Source organism: Lagopus muta, chromosome 2 (genome assembly GCF_023343835.1).
Source record: "Lagopus muta isolate bLagMut1 chromosome 2, bLagMut1 primary, whole genome shotgun sequence".
NCBI lineage: Eukaryota > Metazoa > Chordata > Aves > Galliformes > Phasianidae > Lagopus > Lagopus muta.
In genome coordinates, this window is record NC_064434.1 from 23,407,487 (window position 1) to 23,421,611 (window position 14,125).

The 14,125-nt window shown below is 35.3% G+C and overlaps 1 protein-coding gene across 1 annotated transcript in view; it reads left to right on the forward strand.

Annotated features, from left to right (window-relative positions):
* Nucleotides 1–13,845, forward strand: part of HCRTR2 (hypocretin receptor 2) — a 32,446-nt gene extending 18,601 nt beyond the window's left edge. The window contains exons 4-8 of the mRNA XM_048936201.1: nt 2,882–2,997; nt 8,246–8,466; nt 9,895–10,016; nt 11,122–11,322; nt 13,380–13,845. Coding sequence (XP_048792158.1) covers nt 2,882–2,997; nt 8,246–8,466; nt 9,895–10,016; nt 11,122–11,322; nt 13,380–13,573 — 854 coding nt within the window. The 3' untranslated portion in view covers nt 13,574–13,845. The remainder of the gene's footprint in view (nt 1–2,881; nt 2,998–8,245; nt 8,467–9,894; nt 10,017–11,121; nt 11,323–13,379) is intronic.
* The last annotated feature ends 280 nt before the right edge of the window (nt 13,846–14,125 follow it).

Here is a 14,125-nt window from a genome sequence, read left to right on the forward strand (position 1 = left end):
GATAATCCTTTCCAAATACTATATGATTGAATGGAGACAAAAGGAAGACTTTGTGTTCCATTTCCTCCTGGATTACTCATGAAATAGTACAAAAACATACTGTCTTAATTCTGGAAAATAACATAACTGGAAATTGCATTGTTACATGAAGGTTTGTACATCCTGTATTGCTACCTGGAGTGTAGAAAAGAACAAACAGACCCTGAATTTTGATCAATGCTGTAAGTTATTTAAGAGCACTGTGCAGCTATTGAACAGGCACAACTCTGTTGAGTAGTGTTAGAAGCTACTTGAGTTAGATATGACCTGGAACAGCGTGTGAGTGATACTAAAAACACAAACTATGTTATTATGTCCAAAATAAATGCAAGGAGTGAGAATGTTTGAACTATATTAAGTGGTTTAAAAATGCAGAAGTTAAAGCAAAATGTAAGGAATGTTTTAATGCAGCAGGAAGCCAGATTACTGTGAATACTGAAATCATGCTTGGCATTGTGATGGATTGATACCACAAGAATAATATAGCTGCTTTGAAATGTTATTTTAGTATTTAACTAGTTGTAAGTACTCTGACACAGGAACATAGTTTGAAAGCAACTGTGTTGTGTAATATAATTTTCTCTACTATGTGCAGGTATTTTCTAACATTTTTACTTATTGAGCTTTATTCCAAAAGTGTACTTTTAAAGCTGTTTTGCTTCTGCATATTGGTAAATTCAAAAATGCATAGGCATCTTCCTGAGATTAGCAAATCTGGGAACGTTCCATGGATGCTCTAAAAAATTACTATCTTTCCCTATTCTGTGGGAAGTTGATATGGGTACCAATTTAGTTGTACATTTATGACTGACAGGAATATTTTGTTTGCTAGCCATAATAAAACCTTTTGAGTCTGGGATGTTTTCAGTTTATATGAACACGTATATTCACATATAAAATTCTGGCAAAATCTGGAAGATGTAGTTTCAAATTTATGCCTACTTACTTAACTAAAGTCTGGCACTGCAACGCAGATCTAAGAAGGAAACTTCAGAATAAAGTCTGAAGTTTGTTTAGTAACCCCTGCAACAAAGAAAACTGTAGGATACAGGTCATTTATTTGGTGGAGTAATCATGCTACATAGGAATGCCAGTCCCACTTCAATTCTTGTCCCTGTGACTATTTGTTTTCTTTTTGTCCCATTCTCTCTTTTCAACAAAACTGTAGTGTGGTGGTGTGAGAATCATTAATTTCTTATTAAAATGATGATCACTCTGGCAAAGAATTATCTTTGCCCTGTCCCACAGTCCATTAAGTCAGTTGTGGATGGCAAAAACAGCCTTTCTGCATTAGAGTAAGAGGATCAGTGGTTCCAATCAGACAGCTGATGTATTGCCAGGTCCCACAGACTGATTGATGCTCTCATTCAAGGAGCCTGCAACTCGCTTGATAAATGAACAGCACCCCAAACACGCCCTTCCTCCTCCTTTCTGCTGTGATTGTCAAACAGCTTTAAAGCTTTTTGTTGGCTTGAGAAGCTAAACAGAGTCATGCTTCTTAGAGAAAAGTTCTACAAAGAGCTTTGCTGTGGGTGGAGGAGGGACAGTTTGCCTTTGATGTTATGCAGCTGGCACTTTCCAGGTGGCTAAACTTCAAAGGCAAGTCTTAGGATTTTCCTCCAACCTGGTTCATCAGTTCTTTGTAGATAGCTAGGCTCATTTAATGTTTCACTTTACTTGGAATGGTAAATTGGAAGCCATAAACTCCAGATGTCCTTTTAAATATGTACTGTCCTTCCACCTGAATGGGGCCTGGCTGCCTGCAGAGCACTGAGGAGGCGGGTGGCACCTCCTGAATAGCAGGATTGTGCTTTCAGCTCTGACCTCCTGTGATCCCAGTAAGTCACGTGCCTTCAGTTTCTCCTTAATCTCTCTGCCTGTGGAGCATGGATGTTAATATTTCCCTGTCTGATTGGTCCGTGGTGAGGTTGCTTTTTCTGAAATACAAAAACAATTTCACAATTTTGAGATCATCCAAAAATATGCAAACTCAAGTTACTGCTAATTATCAATCAATCCATCAATCAATCAAATAATTCTTAAGAAGATCCAAATGGCCTGCCTCCCACAGGGATATTCACAAGAGCTCGTAGTTGCAGCTGTTCAGGTGAAAGTTAGTAAGATCTTTTGCTACAGAGTCTTAAAACAAGTCAGGAGCCAAACACTTCTCATCTGAACTGCTTGAACACATATCCATCAATGCTGTGAAATATCAATGGCAATATTTCTACTGCATTCACTAGCAGTTAATACAAGCAAGATTTTGCTCATTGGTATGGTATATAGTTGCAATTACATAGCAATTTTCTATTTCTATGATATATATTTCTGAAGTTACAACTACAGTCAACAGTTTCAGTGAGAGATCTCATAATTTTGAAACACTGGGAAATTTCAGAAATTAATATAATCACTCATTCTTTTCTTCTAGTTCAAAATGTAACACATTAATTATCATGCAATTTAACTGCTCATACAGTGCAAAGTTTTGCAACATACTGTCACTCTACTGAATGGTCATTTCTGATTCTAAAGCTAAAGACAACTTGTTAAAAGTGTCAAAGATGAGGCAGCTTAAAATGAGTTAGTTACTGTTTAGAGAATGTTCACTGTTTTAATACAAGCAAAACTTAATCATGGAGAGAATGTAAAGAATCTTGTCATATGAAGGCAATGGGTATGGAAGCAATTGAAAAATAAATCCTGATAATAAGATTGCTGGATGCATCTTCCATTAGTATGTATTGTGTCTGAAATACATGAATATCTGTATGAATAATGGCACTAAGTGATTTTGACTTGTATTTAAATACACTTTTCTTTTCTTTAACTGTCTTTCCAGCTGAGGTTTACCCCAAAATGTATCACACGTGCTTTTTCCTGGTAACATACATGGCACCACTGTGTCTTATGGTGTTGGCCTACTTGCAAATATTTCGAAAGCTGTGGTGTCGCCAGGTAAGTCACTTGCATTAATTCTCTTTGCTTGCTTTTATGACCGTGACTGATTCTCACATGAACCCTTTTTCTATATATGTTCCATGTTGTCATATAGGATCTGATTTACATGGATTTTTACATTATCACCAGGTCCAACAACACTGCTAGCTTACAGACACCTTGGATAAAAAATGAGAATTAAAAAATGAAGGCAGGGCAGTCAGGCTGAATGTAAAACTCTTCTTGTTTGTGTCTGTGAAGGGCTTCCGTGAGGGACAGAAGGAGAGGAAAAGTCAACAGAAAGACTTAGAGGGTGGAAAGGTCTCATATGTTATATTGAAATACTGAGTATTCAGTGAGAGTAGTCAGTTCCTCATTTTGTTAATAGTTTGTACAGTTGCTTTTGTATTTTTCATTCCGTAAAGTCTCAGTTTCTGAGCAGGTCCAGTCTGAACATAAGTTGAAAAAGAAAGTTCATCTATCAGAACTGTGAGATTGGAATTATCTGATGTGAGCGATGTTAACCTGACTAGCATCAGTAATGATAGATGTGAATTACTGAGAAATAATTAGCATAATCTATAACATGAACATCTAGTTTTTCAATTTTCATTTTAAAAATATAGAAAAGTAAACAAAAATACAGAACAAAATAGTATCAAATAAGTAAGCATACAACATGTAAACTGAAGTGGTACAAATCATGTGAATTTTTTCAGAAATGCTTTTTCCCCTCCAACATTTTGAATTGGTGTCAGCTTGCTTGAGAATAATTTTTTGGATGTGAACAGTGCCATAATCTATCATACACCTATCTGCAGTTCCCTCTGCTGTCTTCTGCTTTGTCCAGGATGTATCTATAGCTGTAGTCTCCCACCATCCCCTGCCCGATCATTCTATGAAAGGCAATCAGTTCATCCTATTAAAGAGATAATGCAAGATACTCCCTCTCAAATGGCCTTGACAGTGGCTATCAGGACATGGACATGACCCCTTTCTCTTTGCAACTGTCTGAATTTGAGGATGTCCTAGCCAGTGTGTATTATCTACCATATCAAGGGCATATTCTCATTGGATCAGATGGAGTCACTGTGGAAATCTCTAGTGGATTTCAGATTTCTAAAGATATATATGTTTAGAAATTAAAATCAAATTATACAGTGACAAAAAATATCTCTTTCGAGAAAATAAAATATTAAAAAAAAAACAAAAAACCTCTTTAAGGCATTTTGATATCTCACTGGAATAGGAATTATTCTCATTTTTAATACTTATTGGTTAAACTAGAGTAAAATCTAGTTGTTGATTATTTTTACTTTTAATTTCTTACATTAAATAATAAGTTTAAACAATAAAATAGTTTCAAGATAAGAATCTTCAATAGGAAAAAGTCTTTGATGGGTTACTTTTTAAATGAAGTTCAGTCTAACATAGCCCTAAGATGCTCTTTATTGCTTAATAATTATCTGTGACTTTTTCTGTTCTGTGGTGCTTAATGACCTTACCACCATATTCCTTCACCTTCTCTTCTGTATTTTCTTTACAATCCTCCTATAATCTGAAACTATCTGTTAGTTTAGTTTATGTAAGCAATTGTTCTTAACTTAAATGTAGTTTGAAAATTCTAATTAAAGTTAAAAACAGAAGATAAGTTGCTGGAAACAAACCATTTTGGTGTTTCTGGTTGATTTTTTTTTCTGTTTTTGTTTTGTTTTGTTTTGTTTTTGTTTTCAGTTATTCTAGTTGTTCTGTTTTTTCTTCACAGTATTTCTTCTCCCCATATATCTTGTACGCTAAAAACTGTAAAGGGATTTAGGGTTTTTTTTTTGGTGGCAAAAAGACAAATACTTTTATACACCTACGACTGTCAGTGATGTGAAACTGCAGACACCTTGTTTCCTAGCTTAGATGATAGCAGTACATACAACAGTGTGCAGTAAGTAAAATTAAAACCACTTCATGCCTATTAAGAACTTCAAGTTGGCTGCAGATGTCAGGCATTTTACTAGATGCAAAAGGTGGACCATAATCAGTCATGCAGAGCAAATTAATGCAGCACTGTGAGTGTATTATTTGATAGTATCTTCAGTTAAGTAATGATGCTGCTTACAAGAACTTTAGTTAAGTATGTTAAATATCTTGTTGCAAGACGCAATGCATCCCAGATGCATGTGACAGAAAAAACACCACAAACAGTAAATTCCTTCTGAGGCTTACAGTTTTTCTAAAGGTTCATTGATGCTTTTCTGTGTTGTTTTTTTTTGTTTGTTTGTTTGTCTTTTAAATGGAGTGTTTTTTGCATACTAACATTCAGATGACTAAAGATAAGAGAAATTTATGAAGTATCTTTTTTGTACTTTGTACAATAGATCTTAAAATTACTGACTGTGCCTTTCAGGCAGATCTTCACATATAAACTTTGCAGTCTTTGATTCAATGATTCATCTGTGCAAAGGGAAGAACAATCATGCCACAAACACCAGGATTTTGAGTAATTTATTTTATTTATTAGAAAGGAAGTAGTATCTTAGTGACAGTGTTCTCTTGTGGATTTTAAGTGGATAAAAAGTGACATCTAAACAAATAAATAGGACTGAGTGGTCTTATGGTAAAAGAGTTGATACATAATTCATATTATCAAGTCCTGTATACTTTGTTTTATTGATGTCCAAATGCATTGACACAAAAGTCTTTTCATATTAACAGCCAGGAGCCCTGCCCATTTTTATTTTGGCAGCTGAAATACACCTTCCAACTCTTTGCAAGCTGTTCTTACATTTGAGGAGACTGAGTTTACTCGTATATCCCTTGGTAATAATTTGAGGAGATAGAGGAAAGGTGCATCTGAGAAAAACAGCACCACTTTTCGTACTTGTATACTATGCAACTAACTGTATATATATATATATATATATATATTTGGTTACTGATTCAGTAACCAAAGCAACTACATGTATTTTACTAATGTGTTTATACCTGTACATACATAATACATGTGTGTGTTTACCTAAATACTGATCTGTAAATCTTTCTGTATATGTAGACCTCTGTGAAGTGTTCTGTCTGTTAGATGGTCCTGGTTCAACTATGCATGTATGGGTAGATGGTACTTTTTTCTGATAAAATTCTTATTTATCATTGGTTGTTGGACTCTAAGTAGCAAGGCCCACTTCTTTGCCAGATAAAGACAAAGATAAAAAGGGTATAGAGGTAGAAAAGGTGCAAAGGCTCTCAGTGCAAACTTCTGAAGATTTGTCACTTTGATGTAGAGTAGAATTGTACATTGTATACAGTCCCTAGCTTTGATCGTATCTTGCTATTGAAGACCGCATATAGAGCAGAAAAGCTCCTTCTACCTGAGCAAACCATACATAACTGAACAAGCCATGTACACAGTCATGTCTAACACTTCTACAGAAATAGCCATTCACAATTCTGAGACAAGCTACTCTTTATCTTCTTTGAAATTGCATCTGTTAAGAAAGATGGTCACAGAACTCTTTTTATGAATCTTCAGCATCATCAGGAGGGAGGGGTCAGTAGAGATTTAGCTAATTTTTTTACTGCTTGCATCTCCATTATCTGATGATTCTTGCTAAAAAAAAAAAAAAAAAAAAAAAAAAAAAAAAAAGATAATTCAGTATATGAGAAAAGGAAGGAAAAACTTCAAAGTTAAAAGAATGGGAACACAGAATACCCCATATAAGCCAGAATCAGAATCTTAGTATGCCATCTTTGTAGTGCATGGCAAGTACACATTGCAGTACTACACCCCCACAGCTAAATAGATTGAATCCCTTTAAATAGAACAAGATATGTTCAGGTATGAAACTGGCATTTCTGGTTTAACTGAATGAGTAGGAATCCTCATTTAACTGAATGAATAGAAGAAAGTGAATAAGTGCAAGACTTGTTTCCTTCCCTTCCCTTCCCTTCCCTTCCCTTCCCTTCCCTTCCCTTCCCTTCCCTTCCCTTCCCTTCCCTTCCCTTCCCTTCCCTTCCCTTCCCTTCCCTTCCCTTCCCTTCCCTTCCCTTCCCTTCCCTTCCCTTCCCTTCCCTTCCCTTCCCTCGCCTTTTCTTTGTTTTTTTGCTTTGTGTTCATACAGACTTTTGTTTAAAGAAAAAAACAACCAATTCATGGAAAAATAGATAATAGCTATTCTAGAACAATTCTGCATGTGCATTTTTTAGTTTAGAATAATTGTTTCCATTTTGACTTGGTTTCTTTGTTGTTTTTTTTTTTGTTTGTTTGTTTTTTGTTTTTTGCTTTTTCTCCTGAAAAATGTATTTAAAATTTCATTCCCTTCTGGTTAGTTTCTGTGGATAAGACCTAATTTTAAAATTCTACAATAGAGGATGTGAATTCGTCAGATAATTTTAAACAAGAACCATTTTACACTCGTGGGACTCATCATCCTGTAGACAATTGCATTACTCATTATAGAATTATGCTTCTACCCAAGAAGTTTTTACAGTGTTTAATATTGAAAACATAAATTGCATCAATTTCTCTGAGAAAATCCTTGCCATCCATAGTCTTGCACATGTGGCTGCGCACAGGAAGTAATTTTGAAGAACTAAAACAAAATTGCTTTATTTCACTTGTACAAGGCTTGTACAAGGACAAAAAGCAAAGGCAGATGACTTTTTAATAGTTCAGTGCTACATCTACCCCTTGAGTGTTGTCTATGATCAGTTTAACTCTTCCTATGTCTTGACACTCTTCATTACTACATATCCAGTTTTGAAGACTCTTGCAACAAGATCCACATTTTAGCTATAACCTCTTTAATTGCTTCACTGTCATCAAGATTGCCATGTTTAAAATTTTAATGGCTAATGTAGGTTTTATATCCTTGTTTTTTATCACTGAAATCTGTTTCATAGCCTAAATTGGCAATATATTAGTAGAATAAAATACAGTCATATGAGATAACAGTTGACATAGATCTTCATAGCAAAATAAGTGTAGAAGTGGGGTTGTTAAGTATGATAGTCTGAAGATACCAAGGCAAATCAAGTGGTAACTAAGGATAATTTTATTGCATAAGTTGGTATATTGGACAAACAGCCAAACAGCACTCCTTTTGTCTAAAATCTGATTTGTTTCTCCCAGCTGTGTAAATTAATATGATAAAATAGAATACTTCTCCATACAAGCGTATCTTGACATGTCAATATGTCTACTTTTCTTGTTAAAACTACTTACATTCCTCGTTTTTCAAGTGCCAATGATAAGGATGCCCCTTATTCTGTCCTTTTTTAGATCCCTGGAACTTCTTCTGTTGTTCAGAAAAAATGGAAGTCTCTGCAGTCCTCAGCACAGCAACGAGGGCTGGGACAGTCAACAAAGTCAAAGATCAGTGCTGTGGCAGCTGAAATAAAACAGATTCGTGCAAGAAGGAAAACAGCACGTATGCTAATGGTTGTCCTCCTGGTTTTTGCACTTTGCTATCTGCCAATTAGCATCCTCAATATCTTGAAAAGGTAAAGTTTATCCCAAAATGTAAACACTTGGTAATGTTTTCTGTCTAAAATCAATCCTCTGTTATGAGAATCTTAATATTCTGACGGATACTTTTGAAGGACAAGGCCTACTTATTTCATGAGAAAGAGATAGAAAATAAGCATATATTTGCAAGAAAAAAATGAACCTAACTTATCTACAGTACTGAAAATCTTGGACAGTTTGTACAAGCCTTATTAGTAATCTCTTCCTCATGAAAGTGATCTATCTTATCTTCTCATTAAAACTTGCCATTTACATGGGAGTACAGCTTGTTTGCTGTAAATGAATCCTGGAAGTGCACTTCCCTAAAACAGCAGCTGAAAGCTGCCAGGAGAAAATAGTGTAATGGCTTAGCCCCAAGGACTTTTACCCAAGCTTCATCAAGTACTGTTTTGAAACCCAGTTTTGAATCTATTTTTAGGATAATCCTTCAGTTTTTCCATTAAGCTGTTGTTTTTTGGGTTTTGCTTTTGTTGTTTTTTTTTTTTTTTTTAACTTTTTACCCTTTTCTCTCCTTCTCATTTGAGATATAGTTGTTTACACTCTGTTTCTGAGCAGAGCTTGACAAGTTTTGATACAGTTACATCTCTTGAGACCACTGACATACTGATAAACAATGACATATAGCAGGTTTGATCTTGAAGCTATTAGCTGTCTTCAAGAGATAAAGGATCCTTAGAAAAGAAACTTAGTTTTGTTGGTGCTTGAGAAATATTTGATTTTTAACGTTGGATATGAAGGCTAGAATGCATCTCACTGAATTCTGACATATTTCTGAAGTCTGATTTAAGCGCTTTTCATGCTCAGATCACTTAGTAGGCAATACAGAAATAAAGAAGTATTTCCACCTCAGGGCCCATTTGGTCTAAACCACAGAGGAACTACAGTCTCCTTCCACCACACTAGCAGAGTAGGCCTGCAAGTAGATGCGTGTTTAAAATGAAAAAATTGGGCGTAAGGAATCAGGGCAGATTTTTCTGAAGTACAGAAGCTGCTATTGTGGCCTCCATAGCTCAGTTCTTGGCCAGTTCAATGCTTTTCTAATTCCACAGAGATCCTGTTGAATAACGGTCCCAGAGCTGGAAACCCCAGTTATATGAATTGGTCAAAAACAACATTTCCCATCTTATCTAGCACCCACTGGTGTTGCTACGTAGCAGAAAAGTCATGTATCTGCACTTTTCCGAAGTGCTAATGCTTTATATTGTGCAAACCCACCGAGAATAGATGCTGAGCCATAGGGAGAGGAGTTTATACTCTCAAGTAAACAGCAGCATTGAATCTTCTTTTCTGTGATACTGCAAATAAGTCATCAAAGGGAAAATTAGGCTAGAATTGGGCAATTACTCCTTCTTATATGATTTTTAATTTTGCCGTCTTTCAGGTTTGATTTTCTTTTTCCTTAGGGTTTTTGGGATGTTTAATCATGCTGATGACAGAGAAACCGTGTATGCCTGGTTCACATTCTCACACTGGCTTGTATATGCAAACAGTGCAGCCAATCCTATTATTTATAACTTCCTCAGTGGTAAGTTGCAGTTATCTAGAATTCAAATTTAATGTGCAGTTTAAATGTAATGAGCCATAGTAAATAAGAAAATGACTGTATAACATCAGCTGCACTCCTTCAGTGAGAGCTAGACCCTGTTCCCTGATGAATAGCATTATCTTCAGACTATCTACCTATAACTAACCAAAAGAGTGCCAGCACCCAAGTCCAAGTGCTTGAATTCAACTGTCCATGCCATTAGTTTGTTGGAGAAGTCACTGGCATGACTTCAGTCTAAAAAAATTACCATTATCCCAAATCACTGGATAATGTCAGGATTAGCACAGCCCAAGGGCTGTCCCCAGTTGGTATTTTGTATGCAGCTATCAGGTCTTGTAGTTTGCAAGTGTTTAATAATACTTGCAGGGCCAGACTGTGCCAACTAGTTTCAAGGTTAAAGAACCAGTCAGGATGCTGTTTACTTACTAGTATATGTTTGTCTTAGTTTGTTATTCGTCTTATTTGGCTATGAACTGCAGAATCATGACCAAAACTGGTTGTTTTACAGCAGGGAGAAAAAAGTTTGGTAATCCTCACTACACGTTTTCCTGCTTTGTTGGTTTTTGTGTGTGTGTGTGTGTGTGTGTGTATGTGGTGTCTAGTGTGAGGATGATCTAAACAATTTATCCCAAGCTCTAAAAGCAGACTAATAGGCTGTTGAATACATTTTTAAAAATTTATTGAAATTGAAATACAGAATAACCTCTCTCATTTCACATGTAAAGTAATGCTGCAGTCATTTAAGCCTACTATTGCTCAATTAGTTGTTTTGTTTTTTTTTAATGTGTTGTTAATCAACAAACTATCCATACCTTAATTTCATAGGTTGTTCTACTTTGTCCATCCTGTCTTGCAAATAATTATTTAGACTTCATACCATACCTCACATATATTCTTATGAAGATTGTATTTTGTCTTTCTCCAAACCATTTAAAATGTCGTTTGCTGCTCCAGTAGTGATAGAAAAACATGTCAATGTTCTGGATTAATTTTGCATTAGATAACTCCTTTTTTTCTAAGCTATAAAGTTGATTGAAACATGGTTTACAATTTTTTGTCATTACTCTTTTCTTCTGTTCGACAGGGAAGTTCAGAGAAGAATTTAAAGCAGCGTTTTCTTGTTGCGTCTTTGGTATTCACAGTCACCATGATGAACGACTCACAAGAGGTCGTGCCAGTACAGAGAGTCGAAAATCTCTGACCACCCAAATCAGCAATTTTGACAATGTTTCAAAACATTCAGAACATGTTGTACTGACCAACATAAATACACTTACGGCAAATGGTAATGCACTAATTACCCACTGACATTGTTCCCACGTCTTTTGATGCTGTGCTAGTAAAATCTAATTGTGCATAGAACAGTCTTTGAGTATAATGAGAAAAAGTGTTCACAATTAAGAACTGACAGTAAGAAAAGTAAGTTACAAAATATATTTTACACAGTATGCTGCAAACGTGATAATATATTTATGAATCAAAATTTCATTTAATCTCCTTCAAAGTCTGAGCTGCAATTGGAGAAGGCATAGAGTAAAAATATTTCATTTAAATATTTTCTTTGGATTTCTGCATCCTTTAATTTCCTAAGTAAACACAGAACAGATAGCTGAAGATGTGAAAATAATTTTCTGTGATGTTGCAATCTGTTTATAAACAGATATATTTTACTTAGAGCTAACTAGCTGAAGTTATAAGACGTTTTGTAACAGACACCTGTATTAGCCAAAAAAAAAAAAAAAAGTGTAGCTTGAAATACCCAAATGTCTTTGGCTATTTCAAATGATCTGCTCACCAAGAGTTCTGATGTGAGTTGAGCTGATCAAATAAGAAATTGGCATGAACTTCTCACATTTTATGTTCTTTTTTGTATTGGATATGTTTTTATATGTATTCCGAATCAGTGGAGAAGCCACTCTTGATTTTTCTCCAATACAGGTTGATGAGCACAGTTAAAAATAAAAGGCAGAACTTGTTCAAACTTTGCTAGTTTCATGTAGACACTAAAATGACTGTGCAATTCTCTAGTCTTGTGAATAAGTGGAAAATGACATCTAAATTATGATTTTGTATTTCTTATTATATATATACATGTTATATGTTATATTCTAGTGGGATTTTACAAGAGATGGAATTCATCCTTGCCCTCCAAGATATGTGAGCACTGTTTGTCTAGAAGTTACTTAGGCTAGGACTATATAGCTATATATTGATAACAGAGAACTTAGTATGTCCAAGGGCAGGTAATCAATTCTTAATACAGGTATTTAAAAAGAACAAAATTAATTACATCTGAAGGTGTATGCCTTCCACTACTGTAGAAGATTCACCAGGTGACTCACTTAGTTCAATTTCAATCTGTCAGTGTTAATTACCCAGAAATAATTTTCTGCTGGATGCTTTGCTGGAGCATCAGCTGAAGGCTGATTAGCATACTCCACAATGTCTAAAGCACTTTATACTAAAATGCTGGAAATCAAATCCAGAAATGAATTCCTTCTATATGACAATATTAAAGAGAGGACTTTCTTCCTCTAGGATTGTAGGATGGGATTTTTATTCAGTACCTATATGTACATACAAATAAGTGCTCTAGATGTTTAAGCAACCAAAAGAGATCTAGGCTCAATTAGGTTATATAAACACGGGCATCAGAAACTACCTATTGAGATTTTTCCTGATTTTTAGGCATACTGTTGCTGGTCCAGAAGCATGTTACACTTCCCATCTCTACCTGTAAACCTCATATGTTTAAACGGACACTAGTGCTTTGCTAGCTGTACTGACACCCTTTAAACACAGTCAACAGTGCCTAAAAAGCTTTTCAGCTCTCTCCAAAACAGGCAGCAGATAGTTGGTCATTAACTACTGTCTACTTTCCATATTGTGACCAGGTTAGCCAGATTTGCCCTTCTCCTTTAGTGTTGTCATTTCTATATGTATGGTGCAAGCAAGATCACAGCAGTGAAACCCAGAAGGCAATGGGACTGTAGGTGATGTTTTAGTCTATTATTTGTCATTCTTTTGTACTGACACAGGAACCTGTAGTGCTCTGCTGTTCAGTGTCACATGGATAAGGAACAACAGGGCAATTTACCAAATAATGCATGTTTAATAAATTGAACATATTTAAATTTTTAAAAGTTTAATACATCAAAAATCCCCTAAGGCTTCAGGCAAGAAGTCTTTTACATTTACAGTGAAATTTGAAATGTTTTCTGGCAGATTATTTTGTTAGTAAATCAACACCTCTATACCCTTCAGAGAAAATACCAGTTGCAGGGTGAGCCAGCCAACTACCTGTTACAAGCAGTAAATTATCTTAAAATTCTTATCTTACAGGTATTACAGCTACTTTCAGCCCTTTGAAATCAATGGAACTGCATCTCCACATACCAGGGGCGAACGTGTCTTCAAATTTAGATGAAGCAGTGAGAATTTCTGCAGGATGCACTGGCAACACAGAGAATGCAGAATGGGATAAATTTGTCCCTAGTGTAACTAAATTTACCTCAATGGAATTGCAGCAAGGATGACTTTGGCTCAAAACAGCTGAGAATGGCATTTGTTTTTAGCTGTGTTACAGACTGGAATAACTGGACAAAAGGATTCCTGCAAAACGACTGCCTCTTCTACTTCTTCTCAGTCTTATGGAAACCTACTTACCTCAGTACGAGCTAAGCAACATGTCTTTACAAGTCTTTTTAAAGAGTGGATTGTATCATACTTTGTAAATACTGTAGATATTTATTTTTATATATTTTAGATGCTGTGGAATGTTCTAAAATGTACCATATAAAGAACTCTACGTATTTGAAAGAAGTCTCATTTATTTATATCCTGTTTCTATTAATGAATGACTTATTTACAAGGAATACTTACTTATGCACTAGTGGTATTCTGGAATTACTTTGCACTTCTTTTTCTGCTGTTTCACTTGTAGTAAATTCTGTATTAAGGAAGTTTCATTTCAGATTGATTTTGGGAGATTCCAGACTACTTTTCTAAGCACAGACATGCTTCTGAGATAAGAATTAAAAGTGCTGAAAGTCACACATATTTTCAAAAGTTACACTAAATAGCCAGTC